The 24,035-nt window shown below is 41.2% G+C and overlaps 1 protein-coding gene across 1 annotated transcript; it reads right to left on the minus strand.

The window, feature by feature from the left end:
- Window positions 1–1,667: 1,667 nt before the first annotated feature.
- Window positions 1,668–21,692, minus strand: LOC146988049 (suppressor of tumorigenicity 7 protein-like). The gene is made up of 15 exons (XM_085777674.1): window positions 21,506–21,692; window positions 20,992–21,074; window positions 19,322–19,481; window positions 19,175–19,229; window positions 18,887–19,002; window positions 18,607–18,685; window positions 18,316–18,404; window positions 17,959–18,059; window positions 17,747–17,861; window positions 17,551–17,623; window positions 17,303–17,405; window positions 6,373–6,523; window positions 5,837–5,929; window positions 5,579–5,718; window positions 1,668–3,625 (listed from the first exon to the last, which is right to left on the minus strand). The coding sequence occupies exons 1-15, from the start codon at window positions 21,672–21,674 to the stop codon at window positions 3,530–3,532; spliced, it is 1,623 nt and encodes a 540-aa protein (XP_085633800.1). The 5' UTR covers window positions 21,675–21,692; the 3' UTR covers window positions 1,668–3,529.
- Between the last annotated feature and the right edge of the window lie 2,343 nt (window positions 21,693–24,035).

Consider the following 24,035-nt stretch of genomic DNA (forward strand, 5'->3'; position numbering starts at 1 on the left):
AGCCGCGGTCACTTACCTTGACCCGGGTCCGAGGACGTCTTGGAAGAGCCACCTGGTCCCCAAAGCTGACACCAGTACAGGAGGAAGGCTTCAGGCTATTGGGCTTTAGGCCCACACAGCCCATAGTAGTTGGCCTATAGCAGCAGACGTACAAAAAATGGGACAAATCTCTCTCCCGTAAGCTTGTTAGCTTTTTCGTTTAATGCGACATTAGCACGACGATTGTAGCAGCAGGGGTCCGCCCGCGATTCAGACATCCCGCTATTCCGACATGTCACTATTTAGACATCCCGCTATTACGACATCCCTCTATCTAGACATGCCGGTAGTCCGACACTTTTTGATACCGCTATTCCGACACGTCTTTTTTATTTTTATTTTATTTTTATTTTTTTACAGCTGCGATACCCAGGCGCGTCTCTCTCTCTCTCTTTTCTTTCAGCATGTCTATCACTGGTTTGATGAGGGAGTGATGTTCTTAATCTCAACAACTCAACTATCAAGTCACAAAGAAAATATTGAATCAGCTAGCAGGACAAATTAAGAAAAGAGAATGACAATCAAGGGTCTTATTCTAGATCGAGTAAAGAAAATAAGACATTTTTGTTTGTCAAGTTAACCTGTGACCTTCAGCTTATTAACACAGTTCATCAGGACATAAGACACAATTTACAACACTTAACATTACACATACCAAACCAGGTCATAGCTACACTTGTCTTGGAGAGGACTCAGAGCCATGGATAGACATAACACACCTCACCATGAGAGCAGGGTGTGAAGTTCAACTAGACTGTGAGTTCAACACAGTCTGTGTGACCTTCAGGGACACAACTGGCACAGGTCCCAGGCCACAAGAGTTCATTATGCTGGTGATCTTACTGGGCTGGTAGCAGGAATTCAAACTCTTTAGTCTGTCAACTCTCTCACCTGATCTTTCCTCTAAAGATTTTGAAGTGTTTCTGGAACAATGGACATCACCTGTTTGCAGCTTTCCCATACAATCCCATACAATCATATAACTCCAATGATCATTTTGATTTATTTTCTCTTCCTCTTCACTGTCCTGGGGAGGGTTACATTATGACTTATCAATAAAGTGTAGCAGTAGGTAAAATAAGACTTGTATAAAGCATCTCCCTTGTTCAGAATGTTATGTTTGGCCTCTCTCTTTTCCATAATCTTCACTTTGACTTTGAAGCACCCTGCCATGGAGGTCAGTGAGCATGTACAAGTTTCAACATGCTGCATGAAACACGCTCTGACACTGAGAGCAAACACTTGAGCACCTGTCAACAGTACTCGATAGCGATTTTCATTACTACAGCTCGCCACTTAAGCGTGAGTGTATAGAGTATGATTATGGCACCAGTGGTTCACTGGGAACATGCCGAGTAAACCATCTGCTGATGGTGGCAGAGTGGTATAATCATAATGATGGGCATGATGGCTCTCAGCTTTATATAGTCCAGGAGCAGCATGAACGCTGAGTAGTCTGTCCTTGAACAAGACACTGACTCCATGTGAATAATGATTTTAAAAGAGTGGAAAAGATGTTTGACTCACAAAGACCAGTATTTATGTCTCTCACTTTATGTTGAAAATAGCAATAGTTACTTACAAAATTGAGGACCTCTGGAATAAAGCAGACACAAACGACAGACAAGAAAATAGCACTGAAAGAGTAATTTATTGTGTTTTACTTTCAAACTCACCGCAAGGGTAGTTAATAGTTGTTCAGACATTCTCCTGTCTTCAGCATGTACATGTACATTTCACCTTCACAAAAACGGCATAAATACAGTGTCAAGAATTTAAACAGACAAATATTACAGGCTAGAGTGAGGCGCTAAACTGGATCTTTGTAGTTTAGAGTAGATCAGTGTTTTATCAATATACAATATACACATATACTGTATGTGCCATTACTTTTTATCCTGTGCATGTACAGCATGTTTCCCATTGTCACATAGTTGGTAAATCTAATGATGCTTACCATTGGACACTCTTAATAACTGGATTATTTTGAATTTTTATTCACTTTTATCCATCAAAAATGGCTCTGAACTTGAAATCAATACTGTAAACGCCAAATTGTTGTGTTTAGTTAGTGAGATTGATGTATTAAAAAAGGCACTTCATTATCACATTGTCAGAACAATGTTACTCTCAGTTTATCCTGAGGTATGAGCTGTAGATTATGATAGCTGCCGATAATGTAATAACAATCAAGTAACATAACCTGACAAAGTAGAACAAACATGTCCAAGTCCAGTGGTTTAAAATGTAATAAAACCTGTTAATACAGATAATAAATTGTTGCAATGTGACATCACAATACTACTATACATCAATGTAGATGTTTTTTGTTTGTTTGTTTTTTAATAAACTTAAAATATTACATTCATTACAGTTTTACTGTATCTCTATGGTGGAGAATATGGATAAACAGTATATTACATTAACAGGCTTTGTTACAATTTCATTCCAGGCACATTTGTCTCTGTGAGGTTGTTATATTATCAGATAGTTTTTACATTATACTTTACAACAAGGTGACTCTGGTATCTCAGCTTGTTTAATGTGATAAAACAGAGAAAAGTCAGTTTTTCACAGAGGCAGGACTTTTAGAGCCAACCAACCCAGTTACAGCTGTTTGTTACATTGACTGTGCTGTGTGATTCTCAGTCTGTCTGCTGTTACCTGGTGCCTCTCTGCAAGTGTTGTTTGTTGGTTGACCAGAACACTGACTTATGACGGTCTGTAAGTGCAATCAGAAGAAATGAGTGATGCCATGAGAGGCCATGCTGTGACAGAGTAATGATCCCATTTGCGTTTTCCATGTTGCGGGGGCGGTCAGTGCCGCAGTGATATAGTGCTGAGATGTCATGCCATGGTAACAACTGTTGAGCTGCAGAGGTGTTGTATACACTGCAGCCACTCCGAGGCTGTAAATCACAGATCTGTTTTTAGGAGGTCTCTCAGACTTTTAAATCTGCCTGGGTGGATGACTGTGGGGAACAGAGGGTAGGTATAGGACACATACTGCAAGTTCCCATCCCAAATAACCCATTTGGGGGTATGGGATATAATAACATGCAGTTTTTGCTTTATTTATAATTCAATTTACAATTGTGAATACATAGACAAGTCCTCTCAAAAATTCCTAGTTGGATTTTTGCACCAATTTCAAAGTCACGCTATCTGGGATACTGAAAAATTTTGTGTTAACACTGTGACAAAAGAACGGCCCTCAAATCACTGCAAATAGTACCCTTGAAATGTGTTCTTGGAAAAGCTCTGGCTGCTGGAACAGTGTGGGAGAGCATCTTAAGAGTGGTATTGCCGTGTTGATACAACCTCAGCCAACATAATCAGTAACAGTGCAGCAAGTGGACAGTAATGCTGAAGACAGGAGAGCAAACACTTTTTGTCTGAGGGTTTTGGAGTGGTATTGGTGTGCGTGCGTGTGTGTGTGTGTGTGTGTGTGTGTCTTTGTGTACGCTGTGTGCATGTGTGTGAGATGGGGTCAGATTCGAGTCAGCTGGTGCCAAAAACTGGCCGGCATGAAGCTTTCCATCTTGTCTGCGAAGAAACCCAGGGGTGCAAAGAGTGTGCTGAAGAACTGGGAGAGATAAAACGCAGAATGAGAATTCAGTTGAATGTTAGGACAAACTTTTTCCTTCTCTAAGATAATATTTAAATAAAACACTTCATGCAATCCTCAAAAGATAACTAGCGCACAATTTCACTAACACAATGTTACATGTTTTATCTCAAAGCCACAGTTTCCTTATTACAAACAATATGATCCAAAGGAAAATTATGAAACATTTGGATCACTTTCAGTTTTGATTTGACTGTCTGTTGTCTTTTTTTTTGGAAAGAAACAATTAAGATGAGTAGTGCTCTTACATTTAATAATCTTTCACAATATCCATCTGAGGAGCAGTCAGGCAGTGTACAGCTGAACATAGTATCTGAACATGTCATCCAGAAGCTTAATTATGTCTTAGTTGTTGGAATTAAATTTGTAGAAACAGTCCTAACGGCTGATTACGTTTATCCCATTTTCCCAGTTTATATCAACCACGATTTACACTTTCATCCTCTCTGTTTTGGTTTAATAAATGGTGACAATTTATTTAATAACCTAACCTAACTAGTATGTGTGAGTGTTGCAGTGGAAACAGTAGTTTGGACCCAAAGTAAAACAAATAAATAAAATAAATAAATCAACTTTTGAAGAACAATTGTTTTGGTTAAAGGGAATCTACATGTACAATTTAAAACACTCATCTTTTAGAGCTGGTAGGATGAGCACAAAATGTTTGTTGCATATCTTGTTTGCATTATTATTACACATCTTCTCCTGAGCACATGTACTTAAACATCTGATGATACCAAGTATGTTGGCAGCTGTAATATTGGATAAAACAAAGCAAAATACTCTATTTAGAACATGAGAAGCAACATGATTCCTTATGTTTTTATAATTATCAGCAGAACGTATATAAATCTATAAGATCTAGGTGTAAGATCTGGGATATACAGTATATGACATTAGGTATGTGTATAATGGAACATTTCAAATTCATGTGTTAGTGATTTAGGTCATCGAGCATCAGCAAGATGTCTTCTGAAATATTACAACATGGTTTCTCGCTGAAACTACTTGAGGTGTGCTTGATACACTTGACACTTTAATAGTCTCATAAGGGGACATTTCATCCTGGCCAGACCAGTACAAATTAAGTGCTCTCTAATCCCATTTAATATATGAAATATACTCAACTACTATACGTATCTGCCCTCCATAAATAAAGGCAAGCCAGACTTTCCATAACCACCACCACCAGTGCTGCTTAGTCTTGCTTGGATTTTCTTTTCAAGAGCAGCAGATACAGAGAAATGTGTTTTTCCTCAGAAGACAGTGAGGACCTCTGTGTTCCTCCCTCAATGGTTTTCATGTACTCCATCTGAACATTACACAAACCAGGCTCTGCCCTGCTGTAAAACTTCTATCTACGCCCAATCTTTCCCATAACAAAAAGGAAGAGCACTAGATGTTCTCTGTGCTCTTGTTTTTGCGGCGTCGAGTCTCTGTAAAGGCAGGCAGGCCCTGACAAACAGGATGACCATAAACAAAGGATTAGCCGAGAAAAAAGAGTTTGCCAAACCGGCTAAAACAGTTAACACAGCACTTCTTAATAAATAAACAGCAAGAGGAAGTCATGCATTTTAAGTTGCTAAACCTTTAAGGCTGTAAGTCGCACTGATATGTTTGCTGTGCTGATAAGGCTGCGTCGTCGAGCTGTGGTTACTGTTACAGTGCGAGCTGGACTGCAGCTTGTTTTGGCGGGAAACGCTGACTTACGACTCCCATGAGTGTCCAGTGTTACGGACAATGATGGAAAGCTGCGATTGCAACAGGGGTTAAAAGGCTCAGGTTACAAACAACAATTTAAAACACAGATATGAAAAAGGGACTAAGTCAGAGATCTATACCAAAGACATAACCGGTTACCCAAACCTTACTCACAGGTCTTACTTAAACTAGTTTGGTCACAGTACTTACTGCTTTGGCAAAGACACCCATGAGCTCGGGGAACTGATGTGTGAGCATGGCCAGTATGGCAGTGAAGGAGCAAAGGCCTGCTGTGAAGAGGATGAAGAAAGGAAGCTCTTTCTTTGGGTACACGGACACCTCGTGAAAAGCTACAGGGAAGAAAGGGGGAGCACGACAAAGTGAGACAAACAAGAGAGAAGCATTTCAAAGAGTTTTAAATAATGAGAGGATGATTATTTAAACCAGCTATCAGGCTATTTTACTTACAGGGCAGTAGTTCCCTATCTGCTGTTTCTGTGCATCCTGGGTAAGGGTAAAACAGGTGACCCTTCTCCAATGGATAAGGAATTATCCGGAAGGCTGGAACACAAACAAAAGAGTATGACCTTACAATACATTATAAGAAAATATCACGGACAACATCACTGATAACACTGTTGACACAATATTCAGTACATCGACTCAAGTAGCAAAATATTGTACAAAGTGACAAGATGCTAACATCCTAATAAAATATAACAATAACAGTCTTCCTGTGAGGAATGATCTCATTCCTGTACAATGAGAAATAAGAGTATTTCTGGGTGTGTTGTGCATACAAAACCTATGACAACATAATTTGGACCGGCTAGATTAAAATACTGTACAGTAGTGACTGTGAACTTACACAGGGGTTGAAAAGAAGTTGAGCAAAAAGTAGTTTTTTTTTTTATAAAGTCCAGGCTATAAGACGTGGGTTTAATAAATGAGACTTAATATTCAAGGCAGTGGTGTACAACAGAGACGGTAGAAGTGATACGTACTGCCCTCCCAGGTGCAGTGTAGTAGGTTTAAGGCTCCCTCTGCCCTCTTCCAGTGTTGCAGGTGAAAAAATGCGTATGCCACTGCTTCACTGTCACCTCTCTTCAAGATGTGCTCTGGAGGCAGGATCAGACTCTTCATCTCTAATAAGTACTAAAGAACAGAAGAGGAAGAAACACAAGAGTTGCCTTCAGTATACACCCAGTATGTAGATGTCATTGGGCTTGTCGACTTGGCAAAGCATAGCAGTAGTGACTGGTATAATAGCTGCACTTAATACTGTTGTGACAAAAGTTCAAACCGCCGACTTACAGTAAGTCTATATGAAACACAGGGAATGTGCAGCACGTGTTTTCTTTAAAGGACAATTCCGGGCAAATTCAACTCGAGGCTGTATTTTCCTAACATTTTAGGTCTTAAAGAAGGAATCTGAAGATTTTCAGTTCAATTGCTCCTGTTTTGTGGTAGTTGTGTCTGTCCCCGCATCGCCACGGCAGCGATGAATGGGAGCGGATGCAAGTTCCGCTGCTTAGGCTGTTTACATCCCTCAAAGCCGCAATTTTTTTCCACAGACAGCGTCAGGTGGCTACTCAAACATGCACCCAGAAGTTTATTTACTTCAAGTAAGTCAAGAGTTGATACTCCTGTGTTTATGACACAAACGGGAGCTTCTGACTGCACGTGAACACACAGAGCGCGTCAACTTGGGTCTCGCGCGAGACTCTTTGAATTAGATCTAGTTTTACAAACACGTTGACTTGCTTGAAGTAAATAAACTTCTGGGTGCATGTTTGAGTAGCCATCTGACGCTGTCTGTGGAAAAAAAATTGCGGCTTTGAGGGATGTAAACAGCCTAAGCAGCGGAACTTCCATCTGCTCCCATTCATCGCTGCCGTGGCGATGCGGGGACAGACACACCACTACCGCAAAACAGGAGCAATTAAACTGAAAATCTTCAGATTCCTTCTTTTAGACCTAAAATGTTCGGAAAATACAGCCCAGAGTTGAATTTGCCCAGAATTGTCCTTTAACTCTGCGTTCATGATCCCAAAAAATCCGCACAGTCAATTATGGCAAGTGTAAATACATCTGAGCATTGTATTTTAAAGGGCATTTCCAGTTTTTTCAATGTTCATTAATGGACTCTGGACTAATTTTAAAATTGTTCTGTGGTCGCAAGTAACGTCCTTTTGACCATCATTGAAATTTTAAAATTTGTTTTACAATTACCGGTAAATTAAATCAAAATTCCGCAAATTTGTGACCTGATATCTGAGGTAAACATTGATTACGACTGGAAATGCCCTTTCTATGTCCCTCTACACACTCTTTTATCACATAGAACATATAAATTAGCTTTACTTTGGTGAGAAGGAGGACTTGAAAAGACAGTAATTTATTTATCATCAAGGGGAAGAAGAAAGTTAAATAAGACAACAACTTAAATTGTGTTAAAATCAGCATTGTTAAAAAAAGAAAAGAAAAGGTGACTGCCCCCTTGTGGTCATAGTTTACCGCAGGCAGCTTTAACGTTTCATTCACATTTCCTACTTGTTTCTCAGTCAGCACTTTGCTTACTCTCATCATATTGTGAAATTCCCTCTGGCAAACTCCCTGCACACTGAAAACATTTCTCTTTTCATGTGAGGTATTTGTTGAGAGTCTTATTTTGCAATTGTTCAAGGTGGGAGGGAAAAGCTCTCCAACTCTGTGTGTGTGTGTGTTATTGTTACAGTACAGTACATTCATTCCATGAATGTGTAACATCCCCCGCTCACCCCTCCCCTCTCTCCCTACTGTGTAAGTTTGTCCCAGTGAGTCAGTCGGTTCACTGTGCTGACAAAGGCCCACATCCCAGAGTTACAACCTATAGACCAGGTCTGCTGCCTGACACCACACAAGCATTCAGGAATAACACTGAGGGAATATCAAGCTCTGCTTTCCTGCATTATTCAATTCCGAATAAAGCCCATCTTTGCCAATGTGTAAGTCATTAATGGATGCATAGTGACTTTGATGAACCTGCCATTCTGTGTGATTTATGTCTGTGGTGCCCAGTGTGGCAGGACTCGGTGTTAAACAAAACCCATGTGGCGGGCTGGGGCCCCCTGGGCTGGATTCCCAGGCGGCCAGCTTCACAGTGCTCTGGATCTCAGACTGACACTTTGGGAAGGTTACCCCACAGCTAATCCTGTCTAATCCCCTCCATGGTCACAGGCTCAGCCATCCAGCCATCCATCCATCCATCTCTCCAGCCAGCCAGACCACGCTGCTTCACCCATCTCCCCCTGCCTTACCCTCTGTCTCCAGTCTCAGATGATGTTTACTGCATGCCCAGGCTCTTCATCGTTTTACATCTAGCTTTCTAACCTGGTAATAATCCACCCTCACCTGTACTGTATCACTCACACTCCTTACCTTTATTGCTTGAACAAACCTGCTCGACCACCACTCTTAAGGATGTCACGATTACAGATTTTCTAGGTATGATTATTGTCAGAGAGATAATCACGGTATTACGATTATCATGATTATTATGCATCAATTAATTTCAAACACTATTAAAGGGACAACGAGGAGTTTTGGAAAAGCGAAGCGTTTTCACACACTACACATGAGCCTCCGTGCGCACCGTGAAATTCTTTGACCGGCGCAAGACAGACTCATGTTTTCATTCATCAAGAATTAAAGTCAGAGGTTCGAAGACGATCACATACCGTCGTAGTTCCGACCATAAACGGCGATTCGGCGGCGTTATTCTCATGACTCGCCACAAAACCGAAAGTAAAGAAACGCTGGTCGGCTCGACCAGCATTTCCGCCACCACTAATAATAACAAAATAACGATAGAGACAAAACGATATATTTATCGAAAATGGGCCCATTAACAAGTGTGGGTAGCGTAGATTCATCCACATTAACGTGAGACTTTTTTATAACCAAATAGAAACTCCTCGTTGTCCATACCGGTAGTCAAAATATAATTACATTACTAATTATTTCCACAAAGTATCTATTAAAATATGACCAATTATTAAAGTGTTTGAAATATATAAGTCATCTATACCAAATGTTTAAGTTAGTTTTAATTTTTTTTATTATTATTACAAATTACACTGATCTAGCATTTAAATTCCTATCAATTCAATGTTACGTATGGACCAGTATCTGTGCATTTACCTTTACTTTGGTGCACAGCTGCCATGCCAATACGGTTCCGACATAATCTTTTTCGGAAAGTGACAGTATTTAGGAATCTTTACGATCAATTAATTGTGGCGTTTAATACCGTGATTAATTGTGAAAACAAGTAATTGTGACATCCCTAGTCTGAAATCATCAAGCATCATCTTCCTCTCCTCACGGTCTCACACTGGTGGACATTCAACCTCACTGAATTGACCATCAACTTTAGCCTGTGTTGTCATTCATCCCTTGAAGGGAACATTTGAGACAACACAGACAGTTCACTCTCACACATAAAACTTTGTAATTCTACAAAATATATTCTTTCTTATCTCCTATTCCTCAGTCATAATTTTCCCTCACTCTCCTCAGCATCACAGGCTCAGAGCATCCTCCCTCACCACCTCCTCAGTATCTCGCCCTAATGCGTAGAGAGGCTCAATAAAGCTGCCAACTGCAGGTGAGAACCTCCTCTTATCTTTCTCCTCTTCATTCAGCAATGCCAGTGGACTAATCCTGTCTTCCAGCCTCTTCTATTTCCATCCCAACAGCCTTTGTAGTCAGTGCAAGGAATCGGCTGCTGGATAGAGCCAGAAGCTGCCTGTTTCACCCTCCTCACTTGTCCTGTTTCTCAAATCAGCTCTCTCTGCTGCTCCAGCCAAGACACTTGACTGTCTGCCTCCATCTTCATCATCACCGTTTTGGTCTCCTCTATTCTCTGCACAAATCACCATCATCCGTCTTCAATGCATCAGCATTGAGGAGGGAAGCCAGCTCAAAATAAGAAACCACTGCTACTCTAACTACTATAGCATTCATTTTACGGGTTAATGACGTGATGCAAACCAATGTCAAGTGGTGTAACCAGTATTATTTCATAAAACTGTGCCTATAAAAGGAAAATAAATGTGGACTCAAATGTGGAATAAATATAATTCACTTTTGCAATGCAACACTATGTTTCTTGACAAATTTGACATCATTTGTCAAATTATTTAGAATAAATTAGGTGTTTTTAGGATCAGTCCTGCTCAGTGTTTCCAAAATGCATTAAAATTTAAATATAGAAACACAGCGAAAAAAAATCTATTCCAAATTTATGTTTTCAAAAGAAAATAAGTACACTTAAGTCCACTGTAGGTGGATCAAATATTGAATATTGATCGTTCTTTTGTGGTTACACCATTTGACATTTTCAGGGGCATTCAGTCTTACCATTGTTAAAAAATGGTTCAAATCTCATTTCAAATGACATAAAACCCACTACAAATTGTACATAGGAACAAATCTGATGCTTTTAAAAAACATTTTCTTTAAAGATATTTTTGAATTGCTCATCTTGCTAACCTTTATCCGTCTCTGACCCCTTACATCAAATTTCATTAGAGTGGGAAATACATGAAAAGTTGAACGAAAGCCTTGTGGCTAATTTGTATTTTACAGATTCGTGTAAACATTGTCCCTCAGTGTCGGTCTGTTGCTGATAATGAGAGGACAGTGTACGGCATTCATGTAGGTCTGGGTCCTCTGTGTTTTAAGATTAACCATTTACAGAGACCGGCCGCTCAGCTGTCCTTCCTCGCATGCCACGGCATTAGAAATGGTGACACCTCAGTCCTCTGTGCTGGGCCGCCCCCCTCCTCTAACCCCAACCCCCATCCACCCACCCTCTCTCGTTCTTCGGTCTGCTTCCCCACTCCCTGTCGCCTCTTTGATGAAGGGATTGAGTTTCATGTGTTCTCCTTTTATCCCTGGGCAGTCATAAGCCCAGAGCATAACTCATAAACTGCCTTCTGATTCTAATCTGCGGCACTTTGCCTTTGCACAATGGGACACACAAGGCAACAATGACATCAGCCTTGTAGTCCTCTCCGTACCAGTCAAGTCAAACGCACACATTTACAGCGAAAGAACATAAACAGGTGCTGGCTTCAAGGAACACAAACAAAGATTAAGAATTTCATAGTCCGTAAACGCTGCTACTTCTCCGGCTTCGGCTGAGAGGGTGGAGGGTGGCAGAAAACACGCAACGTTTGTCCTAAAGTGAGCTGGGATGGGGCAATTTGCAACTAGCTCCTTTTTCTTCTCTGGATCAAACCTCATCCATCTTAATTCACAGCAAACACAAGACTGCAATTCAGAAACCAAATAGCCAATTTCAGGGGTAAACTAAAAAAAACGGTCTGCATTTCTGAGTCTTGACAGGCGATCTCGACGAGAGCATGTCAACCAGAATGGGGTGAGATGAGAAACCGCCCTCCAAAGTGGAGTAAACTAGCGAGGTAGATGGGATCGGGTGGCTCCGACTTCTCCAAAAATGAATGAGTATGGACTGAAGTGGTGGTAAATGTAAATGTAAAGCAGATTCAGGTAGCAGGAACACTTGATCAGCTATCCAGGCGTCCGACAAACTGTCAGTTTCTTAACCACCGGCTCGTGGGGAGCCTGATTGGAATGGACAGACAGATGGAAAAAAGGGCGGAGGTGGAAGAGGGGAGGATAAATAGAAAAGGACAAGAAGATGAGGGGATGAGGGAAAACTGAAGGGAGGAAAAGGGCGAGGAAGAAGATGGAAAATAGGAGCAAGATGGAGAGCTGTTGAGGGAAAGAGGGAAAGGGGTCATGAGGGAGGAGGGTGGTGCGCACTCAAACAGCTGTGGGAGTCGATGTGGGTTTAGTGTGTGTATAGCCTTTTGAGCAGTTTGAATGAGCTCATGTGATGTAGCCTTGCATGATATTCACATATAAGCCCCTTGGCATGCTTGATAGCACACACACAAACTTAATGCTTGACCTAACAATGGTCTTTCATTAATCCACCTGTTCAAGTGGGGCAGAGGCTACCGGGTAGTTTTTAATAACCGTGCCAGGCAGCAGATCTGTCGGTGGATCAATCCGCCGCTGAAATATCTCAACAACTATTGGCACAGATATTCATGGTGCCAAGAGGACAAATCCTACTGACTTTGATGACCGTCTAATTCCTGTTCCCCTCGGATTGAACTGCGTTAACGTTGGTGGTCCCTCGACTTTTTCCTCTTGCGCCATCATCCGGTCAAAATCAACTGCACTTTTTTTGTGCTGTTGTGAAAATGTTACAATTATAATGTTTTGCATTTAGCTCAAGGCACTGCTGTGGCTCACTGAGCTGATGGATCAAGCACGGCTATAGACCTTTGCTTGAGTTTTTAAAGCCCCATTCGCACTCGGTTACACACATTCACACCTGGAAGATACGATCTGTTTGTCACTGTGCAGCACCTACTAAAGCAGTGGGGGGCTAAGACTTCTGCTCAGGGGGAACTCATAAGGGAGGTCAATGAGGGAGGGGCAACCACCAGCCCTCTGCTGCTCCCCATCTTGCAGATATTGAGATCAAACTGGTGATCTTCCATTAAAGGATAATTACCGTTTTTTACAATCTGGACCTTATTTCTAGCATAAAATACGATCATTTACTCACCCAGATAACTTTGGTGTCATTACAAGTTGTTCTGACGGAATTAGATCCAGCCAAGAGCCGCGTATATCCGTATAATGCGAGTACACGGGGCAGCGCAATGCAGCCTCTAAATAACACATTATCTGCTGTGAAACTCGTTCATTTCACCAATATTTTGTTATGATACGCTAGTGCTATTCCCCTCTGAGTTCGGGGTTAGCTGTTATCAACATCCGGGGTCTGTAGGTTGACCTACTAACCTCTGACCTGGATGATGTCATCTCCGACCGTTGCCCGGCTCATTCTGATAATAATCATTCTGCTTCGGCATTCGGGTCCATTTTTAGCGCAACTAGCCGGAGCTTTAGTGAGTCCAGGTTGTGGAGAGGAAGCCTGTGGAAGCTGAACTTCGTCCAGCTGCTCATTTTGTTCTGACACGTCAGAAACACGCAGAAACTAACCATAACATTAGCGGTAGCAACAAGCCACACCGCACCGCAGTCGGAGATGACATCATCCAAGTCAGAGGTCAGTAGGTCAACCTACAGACCCCGGATGTTGATAACAGGTCAGCCTGGACTCAGAGGGGAATAGCACTAGCCTTAGCCTATTATAACAAAATATTGGTGAAATGAACAAGTTTCACGGCAGATAATGTGTTATTTAGAGGCTGAAATGCGCTGCCCCCAAGGGGGCAGTTGTCTGTTTGAGAAGTGAAGCTCACTTCCGCGTTCAAAAAACTGCAATCCCCTCGGCTTCCTCTGGGGGCTGGCTCCAGAAGGGAGCAACTCAAATTGAGCCCCATGTTAAAATAGCCGACTTTACAGCTTAAAAAAACATATTTACAGCCTGGTACATTTTATTTTTTTCGTCTCAACCGATAGTTTCTACCCCCGCACACACTCTGAGGGGGGTGAATTTTTTTTTAACTCTACCGTTTTACTGTTATTAGGTTAAAAGTTCTGGCCAATTAGGGCGCGGAAATGTTGAATGACAGGTCCGGAGACCGCTGCTTCGAGGCCAGTGGGCGGGTTCTCGGCCGGCTAACCGCCGCACCTCTCCAAATATGGCAAGTAAAATCCAACATGGCGCAGCTCAAACCCCCGTAGTAGCGGCACAAAACAGACTCCCCCAAACCAATGGGTGACGTCACGGGTGCTACGTCCATTATTTTTACAGTCTATGGCTGCCCCGTGCTGCCAAAGTTATCTGGGTGAGTAAATGATCATATTTTATGCTAGAAATAAGGTCCAGATTGTAATAAACGGTAATTATCCTTTAACAAGTCTGTTACAATAAAGTCTGGGCCGTGACTCCCACCTGGCACTTTGACAATAGTTAAAGGCATGGTTCAGTTTTTTTGAAGTGGGGTTGTATGAGGTACAAATGGCCAGTATAATATCTGCAGTAGAACGGTCTCTGCTCCCCCCAAATGAGAAATAAACGGCGCATCGTGCTGCACTGAAACACAGTAGACTGTGAATGGGGGACAATTAATCAGCGTATTTTCGCCGCCTAAGTCCCGTGTCAAAATAACAACAGCTCAAGTGCAGGATATAAAGTAAAAATTTACAATGCATCAGCTGTTAGGGAAAAAAATAGTTGATCTGGAATTAACAGCAGTTATTACACCAAACAGCTGATAGGCGAATTGATCCACTGTCTCACTCTCAACTGTCCTGTCAATTAAAGGCAAAAAAGCCCCCAAAATTATACTTAAAAAAAAGGCATCTAGTGTAGTACAGATACAAATCTCAATAATTAATACCTTGTTTTATTATCATTTCTTATCTACAGGGACAATATGGGGGGGGGGGTCTTCCTCATAGCTGAAACTGGACTGGACTGGAAAGACTGGAAATCAGCCCCACCCTCACTATCTGTCGCTGCCACCTTTTACTAAGTCAACAACTTTTTATGCAGCAACCCTAACCCTGATAAAATAATGTTCAAAACCACGAATGAATCACCAACGGATGCATCTCACTAGTTAGCACACTATTAAATAGGAAACTCTGCCAAACCATGAAAAGTGTCTGCACTTATTTGGGAAACCAGGTCAAATCTATACAAGAGGACAATAGACCAGACGTGTCTAAGGGCCAGAGTCACAGGTGCTCCCATCATTCAGACATGTCAGACAACACAAAGCAACAACACCCCTCCTTCCCTGCGCATATTTTCATATCTGAAAACTCAACACAACTTTGCTTTGAGGCCTGTGTAGTTATGTGATGTCTGAGTCAAACACGAATCAAGGAATGTAACACTAATCATACGTGAAGGATTTGTAACAAATTCCTATTTGAATGTCATTTGACTCCTCACCTACACTTGCAGAAGTCATTTCTTTGAATTGATGGGTGATATTCAGACTGTGTTTGGCTCAAACAGAGGGGATGAGAGAGGATGAGGGAACATGAGAGGATAAGAAACAGGATGAGGGTACGTGATGAGAGGCAAGAGGACGGCTGCCTCTGGGCAGGATAGGGAGGGAGCAGTTGGAAAGACATTGAAGATGAGGGCCCTCACTTTAAAATCAAAGGCTGGATCAAAGTGTTGGCTGACGTCTACACTGCCTCCCCCTCCACTCACACAAACACACTGATTCTCTTTCTCTCTCTCAGAAAAGGAGTCCACGAGATGAAACAACACCACACTACAAAGGCCACAGTAAGACAAAACTGTGCTGCAACTGCTTGTGTACGGCCGTGTGTGTGTGTGTGTGTGTGCATGTGAGTGTGCGACATCTAATCCTGTGGGAACAGTGATGTGAAAGGCCAGAGGGATACCCAGTGTGGTCCAGTGTGTGTCCTGCTTCATCTGTTTAAAGATGAACACCCCACTCTGCATTATTGTGACCACCATAGCTGCTATGTTTTATATATTCACTTTTTCTTGGGATCTAAAGTTAAAGTTTAAACCAACCTATCTGCACAATAAAGAATTAGTTTCATTTAAAACAACGACAAAAATATAAATCAATCAAGCAGATAAAGAATAAGCAAATGCACATATGATTAACAACGGGCACTCCAGGTGTGGTAAAAATGGGTTGACAGCTCCTGTTATGATGATCATACACTGACCCCTGCAGGCCAATCAGTAAGTAGCATGGCTTGGGTTAATGCTGAGAGAACTTCATACCTGTCTGCCTGTGCATTACTGTTACACATGGCAGTCATGTGACAATCCTACTCTCATCATAGCAGTTGCATTTATTTCACTGCAATGATCTTTGTGACAAATAAACTCTCTTGACGTCTTGCATAAATGACAATATGTTTTAATGCAGAAATGTTATGAAGTCTGGAGAACAAGTAAGGATGACTGGATGATAACGATGTGAAATGATAAAGGACAATTCCGGGCAAATTCAACTCGGGGCTGTATTTTCCTAACATTTTAGGTCTAAAAGAAGGAATCTGAAGATTTTCAGTTTAATTGCTCCTGTTTTGCGGTAGTTGTGTCTGTCCCTGCATCGCCACGGCAGCGATGAATGGGAGCGGATGCAAGTTCCGCTGCTTAGGCTGTTTACATCCTTCAAAGCCGCAATTTTTTTCCACAGACAGCGTCAGATGGCTACTCAAACATGCACCCAGAAGTGTATTTACTTCAAGCAAGTAAAGAGTTGATATTCCTGTGTTTATGACACAAACGGGAGCTTCCGACTGCACGTGAACACACTGAGCGCGTCAACTTGGGTCTCACGTGAGACTCCGGGAGACTTTGAATTAGATCTAGTTTTACAAACATGTCGGCTTGCTTGAAGTAAATAAACTTCTGGGTGCATGTTTGAGTCGCCATCTGACGCTGTCTGTGGGAAAAAATTGCGGCTTTGAGGGATGTAAACAGCCTAAGCAGCGGAACTTGCATCCGCTCCCATTCATCGCTGCCGTGGCGATGTGGGGACAGACACAACTACCGCAAAACAGGAGCAATTAAACTGAAAATCTTCAGATTCCTTCTTTTAGACCTAAAATGTTAGGAAAATACAGCCCCGAGTTGAATTTTGCCCGGAATTGTCCTTTAATCCAGAAATGTTATGAAGTCTGGAGACCAAGTAAGGATGACTGGATGATAATGATGTGAAATGTTAAGTATCAGCTTTGTCCAATCCTAAAAATCACAGTGAGGGGGGGGGGGTGTGTATGCACAGGTGTCTTTTAAGTCTTTTAGTCTTGTAGTGCAAAATCATTTTAACGGCAGATGTTAGATGCAAGTTTAAAACCCAACATCACATCAGTGTGATGGAGAGATTTTGCTGCACACTCTACGTCACACTCATTAATCTGATGACTGACCTTTGGCACATGTGGATTGAACTCAACGGCTCTGTGTATGGCCTCCACAGCGTTCATCTCTGCTGTGCTGAGTCCCCGCCTGGACGCTGCCTCTGGAGAAAACCTGCCACAACACACCTCATATTATACATACGGTATATATAAACATATCCTACTGTTATTGCAGTCATGTACACAGGTGGCCTCGTCACATGCAAATATTCAGTGTTTACAGATATTTGAAACATAAAATCAAAAAAGGCACATACTTATCTGACACAGCCCGAGCTTTCAGCAGTGCAGATGTGTAGCATATAGTGGCTGATTTTGGCAAGCTGATGTCTGCAGTGGCAGGAGAGACTTAGGTCATGTGACATAATCCACACGTTACATATTTGGGGCAAAGTCTATGACACTGAGCTGTGATGCGGGATAAATCATATGTTTATTTTGGCTCAGTCTTACCATCATATTTGGCAAGGACTGCTTGGACATCAGCATACGCCTGGAGCTCTAGAAGTGCCTCCAAGAGATTTTCATGTATATTTAACATTCCCAACAGCGGGAACTCCTTCATTAACTGTAAGACATCATACATTAGAATACATTTTTAATACTCCTGTAATGCCATTAGGTGAAAAACACTAGATGCAGCTACCTATTAGCTGGAAACTTACATCTCTCATCATTTTCACAGCTTCTTTAATCCGTCCCAGCTTGCGTGCACACATTGCCAGTCTGCGTTTAATGTATACCAGTAAGTTGATATCTTTTCCAGCTGTGGATAGCAAACAACAAATTTCATTCAATCAAATAAAAACAAACAAAAAAAAACGTGTGAAACATTGATAGAATTAGAAATAGATCTCAGACTTTTTACTATATCTTGTGGTCTTGAGTAAAAGTTGTGTAATGTTCTGTAATGCTTTTTACTACAAGTGGCTATGGACATACACTATGTGGTTTATTATAAATTAGCTAGCTGTCTTTCTGCTACTTTGTTTTTACTTATCGTAATTCAAATACATGCTTACCAATGCTTAATGCTTTTCTGAAGAGGCGTTCAGCTTCTGTGATAGTTGTGGCTTCTTCCTCTGCTAGAAGTACATAGGCTGCAGCACATCTGCACAAAAGTAAGACACACATGAATATACAGTCAACAACCCACCTTCATTACATTTTCATTTGCGGTAGGAGACATTAAATGACCTATAAAGAGACCATGACCTCTTAAATTCAGAAACTTACTCTCATTTTGTAATGGATGGTGCTTAACAGATAGTATTGAAGGTGATAATATGCATCTGTGTGAGAGTAGGACTTACTCATGGTTCATTTCTATGGCCTGGTAAGCTGCCCTGATCCTGGCTTGAGGATTTCTCTCCCTCCAGGCTTTCTGCATCACTGTAATCAGATGATCATCTCAGGCTTATTTTAGATGTGACCTTATGCTCCTATAGTATGTTCACCTGTGTGCATCCGAGTCAGAATTTGCACAACCGCAACAGCAACAGCAACAAAACACACAAAAGGCTACCGTGTATGAACATTTGCAAAGAGATGATGGAAATGGAGACAAACTGTCAGTGTGCGATTCACACTCACCAGCATCTTCTGGTCTTAACTGCTGAGTGTCTCCTGTGAAGAAGGTCTGGTGGTCTTGAGCAGACAGGTTCATATCATAGTACGTTAGGGGTTCCTTCCCTGTTACCCAGGTGTACCTGTTGTGCACAAGAGTAAAACACAACAAAAACACAGTCAATCAAATTAATTTGCATTCATTTTCTTGCACCAAAGACACTGCATGCACCTTGAGAGATAGTTTTACATTATGAATAATCTATTATAACTGTAATTATATCTAAAAGTCACACTGCTAAAACTCACACGTACCTGTTATACTCTGCTCCTCTGAACAGATTCAAAGGGTTCCTCCAGACCTTACACTCTGGCAGAAAGAAGATGATGTCAGCGTATTAGTGTAGTGTAGTATCATTAATAGTCTCTTGCTGTTTTGGATTGTATTATACAGATATTTACCTGAGACACTGGGCCTGGGCTCTGCCTCTCCATTAACTGATGAGAACAGACCGGTCGTGGAGCTGCTCTCCACTCCTCCCAGGAGAGGACGCAGGTGGCTCACAGACACTTGTTCGATGAACGAGGTCCCGTATTTGCGAAAATACCACCACTCAAATATCTGTGGTGAGAACACATAAGGTTGGCAACATACTTGACAGACGGTCAGTGATAGGGCCACTGTGCCCTGTGTACACTACAATAGGTTTTAAAGCAGATATCAGTGGCACGGCCGTTTCGGCTAATGCTGTGTTCAAGGCAGGCTTTTGAAACCGTAAGTTACAGCTTCAAGTCACAACTACGACTTGGTAGCGTTCCAGGTAACCCGTAGCTCGTGTTTTTACCGTCCTGTTGTCTGTGAAAGTTCCCTATAACGGCCACTCGTAACTTCCGACCCGTGAACTCGTACCAGATCGAACTGGTATGACTTCACAGGAAGGAAAAACACAAAGTACGAGTTTCCTTGAACGCACCATGAGTTAGCAGCCCCCGCCCTTGTCAGGCATCAATTGGTCCTCGTGCTACGTCACCACATTCACGCGCATCCCTTGGCTGCACACACAGCCCTTCATGCCGTTCTCTCTCCTCATTGGATAACACTTGTATCCCACAAGGAAAATTTTCTCCTCGGGTTACAGCAGAGCAGAGTGACGGAGAGACTCGTGTTTAGGCTGAAATACTTCATGTAAGTGATTGCTGACGGAAAATAGGACTATTTAGGACTTATATTAACAAAAACATTCCACTGATATCTGCTTTAAGTAAGGCTTTATAAATAATAGTGATGCCCCTGTAAAACTAGGCTTCTGTTGCACCTCTGCATGAGAATTAGGATTTATTACAATATGCTTCTCAAGATGTGTCTATTCAAGGCTGGATAAACAAAAAATCCACATAACAGGCTTTATCCCGTCACTTATGTAGGAAGTAAGGAATAATTTAATGTCAAATATGAAAAGAAAGAAGGATTACTGCAAGAAAATATATATCTGTATGTCAGTGGTGTAGTCTATGTGATACTCAGGTATACTCAGTATATCCACTTAAAATGTGGTCGACCAGTGGAACTGAAATCAGACTCAACTCTAAGCATTTTTAAATCCAGGTTAAAAAACATTTATGTTTTCATGTGAACTCTTTTAGAACTTTAAATCCTAATATTGGATTTGCACTCTAAACCCTCTTAATTGTTTTAATACTAATCAATATTTCACGCTGCAAACTCATATTTTATGCTCCATTTTAATGTTGTTTTTATTGTATACGTGTGTGTGTTGTTGTTTTTTTTATGTAAAGCACATTGAGTTGCCCATTGGTATACAATGTGATGTATAAATAAAGCTGGCTTGCCTTGCCTTGCTCTGCCTACAACAAAACTAACTACAAATCTAACTATAGTCTATGTGATGCAGGTATGAATAGTGTACCCACCTACACAGCAGTATACCCACTGCAACAAATTAGACTACACCACTGCTGTATGTATAGGAGCACCTAACAATGCTTTAAGATGGCCTTTATGATTTCGGAATCTATTCTTTCAGTGACCAGAAGCAAAAGCACAGGTAGAGGAAAAATATGAATAAATGTATATATAGGGCAAGGAACCAAATACTGAGGAGATAACTCACTAGGATGAGTCCAGAGATGAGAGAGGAGGTTCCAGTGAGAGCCACATAGAACTTAGGAGTCAGCGTGTTTAAAAACACTGAGGCTGAAAGGACAGGAAGAGCAGACAGTCAGTTTTAGTACCAGGCAGCAAAGACACGACTATATATGAAGTTAATGTCCTCTTCTGTGGCCATGCAACACGAAGCAGAGGTAGCAGCAGAAGTAGCCTACTACCGGTCTCCGGTTGTGTGCAGCAGAGTATTTTTAAACATCAGACCCACAGCAGCAAACTTGAACACACAGCAGGAACACAGTGTATCCTGACAGCAAACACTACACGCTATTGTTGTAAAACGCTGCATCTAGTGCCTGCCGGTGTGTACGGAAAATACCCGAGTTCCATGTGTCCAGAGAGTCGCCTCTGTCTCTCTCAGGACAACGGGCTGTCAGAGCAGTAACAGCTCCCGCTTGCTGTCAGCTAAAGCCAGACACCCGGAGGCTAACAATAGCTAGCTAGCAGTTGCATTAATTCACCTGAGGTGAGAGTTTCCTGCAGTTTCAGCGGGCTCCACAGGACGTATATCATGATCAGCACCATGCCGAACCAGATGAAGCACACGTAAGTCCATGACCAGGAGAGCCAAGACTTTAATTTCTCTGTAAATCCAAGAGATTGGGGATTACTGCCAGCGGTGTCCTCCATGTTACTCCGGATGTCTGTAAACAGAGGAGTCACGTGACCACGGAGCGGACTTCTATTTTGAAATCTCGACCGAAAAAACCATTTCCGGAGGCTATAAAAATAATGATTATAATCATTATTATCACATTTGGGTGAACGAATGCTGTTATTGACTCCCCAAGTATAAAAAATACAAGCAAAATATGTGAATTAGAAATATATAAACGTTTTGTAGATGGGTAGAATCAAAACAGTTATTAGCATGTCATAGGGAGACTGTAGGTCTAAATATCAAAATATGCAATATAAATAGATAAATAAGCGAACAGACGCACAAATAGACAATTCCCAATTGGGATCTATCATATAAAATTAAATACTATAATATTCGATCTTAATCTGCATAGCAACATAGAGTATGAAACATAATCAGGTCTTTGATTAGTAAATGAAAGATTAAATAATCAGCCACTATATTTATTTAAGCCATTCAATCATTTCAGTGATTGTCCAACTCTCTAATTGCATAGTTAATCATTGTAAACTATGGAAACATATATTAGCTGCATCTCCTCTCATATTAATAACAGCCTAATTACAGCCATTTTAAGGACCATGTATTAGTTTTACTTTTATGATGTGATTTTGTAATAATGTAGCTATGCCCACTGACTAATTATTTACCAGGATAGGCCTATAGTAAATTGATATTTTGACAAGTAAATACATTTTATACCAAGTATTAATGTAACGCACAATGACTGTAATTTGAAAGCTGCATTTATCTTCACAAAATGAATCACAAACTTGATGGATGTGATCTATTTGCTGACATTCATCATCACACAGTCAGGGAAAACTGCTAACCCATGCAGCCAAGATCCTCTCTCTGCCAACTAGGGTATGTAGTACTACATAAGACCAGTAAGTGGCGCCATCACATCATAAAGCCATTCACTTCCTCTGCCTTTCACGGACTGCAGGTGGAGACAACGTTCAGATCTGTTTACTTCCTTCTTGGCCAGGAATTCATCACAGTATTATAGAAATCCATCTTTTCAGACGGGCAAAAGCACTAAAACTTGAGATAATGTTTTCTACGAATGAATTACTGAACAACTTGTTCAAACTTTATTCAAGACTGAGAGATGGATTCAACTCTTTTTTATTTTATTTTTTAGCTTTGTTCAAACTGCCAATCATTGTAGCCTACAGTCGTGGTTTTCTATTCCCACCATTTACATAACCATAATGTATTCAAAATAAAGAGCACCAAGAGAATTTCTGCAAGATAGAGAGGAGGGACGTTTCTGGATGCACACAACCCAACGGCACCCTCTCACCTTGTGTGACTAACTTGCATCTCCTAACAGTGCAAGAATAAATGTGATTTGTTGAAGTGTGTTCTAGTTGGAGGTTACAGCCACTGAATGACAGAGAGCCAGATTTGGTCCTGCTCACACATGCCCTTGGGTGTTTTCTTCCTGATGCTGTTGGACAAGCACACGCAGGGTTAAAGGCCTGTCATATAAATCAGGTACAATCACTTTAGAGGTGAAAACATGCATGATGCTACTGACAGGGAGGAAGAGAGGGAGAAAAGAAGAATAAAAGAGAAGGAAGGGGGAACAAGACAGGTTTGTGGGAGTGATGTGAAGTGTAGATAGTTTGACCTGCTTGTCTGAGTGTTTCCAGCTGAAATGATATTTCCAAATGACCTCTGCTCAGTGACTCATTCTTTGATAAAACATACATGTTCCTTCCAAGAATATACAGAGATAACAGTGTTATCATCTCTTGTGTTTGCACTGCACCACTTATATTGGTTAAATATCAACACAAGTCAAATAACATGTATTTAGATGAAGATGCAATGACATCCACACTGCATGCTGTGATTAAACATCTCAATTAAAAAGTTGACTTTTATATAGAGTAAAGTGAAAATATAAAATCTACCACACATATATAAATTCGAATAACAGACTGTACCTTAGCACAAAGTGTGACATGACCTGTACACAAACGGTCAGCCAGTGTCCAGCCATGCAGAAGCAATACCGCTCATCATTCTGCAGTCACCTGTATACTTAAGGTTCATTTACAATTTCATGTCTGGTATCCATCCAGCCATTCTGGACTTCATGTTCTGTTTATGTAGTTTCTTTCTTTTTCTCTCCCCAAAGCTTTTAAGAGTCCTCTAATCATACATAATTAATCAGGGTTTTCACTTAAATGCACTGCATTTCTCACTCTCATTATTACTTAAGAGGCTGCACTTTAAGGATTGAAAATATCTGCCGTTCTGTTGATCATATTGTTCACAGAGCCAGCTGTTTAAACAAATGTGGATTTACAAGAGCAAAAATATACAAAAACACA

Source organism: Trachurus japonicus, chromosome 5 (genome assembly GCF_045865225.1).
Source record: "Trachurus japonicus isolate A0001 chromosome 5, Traja_1.0".
Taxonomy (NCBI): Eukaryota; Metazoa; Chordata; class Actinopteri; order Carangiformes; family Carangidae; genus Trachurus; species Trachurus japonicus.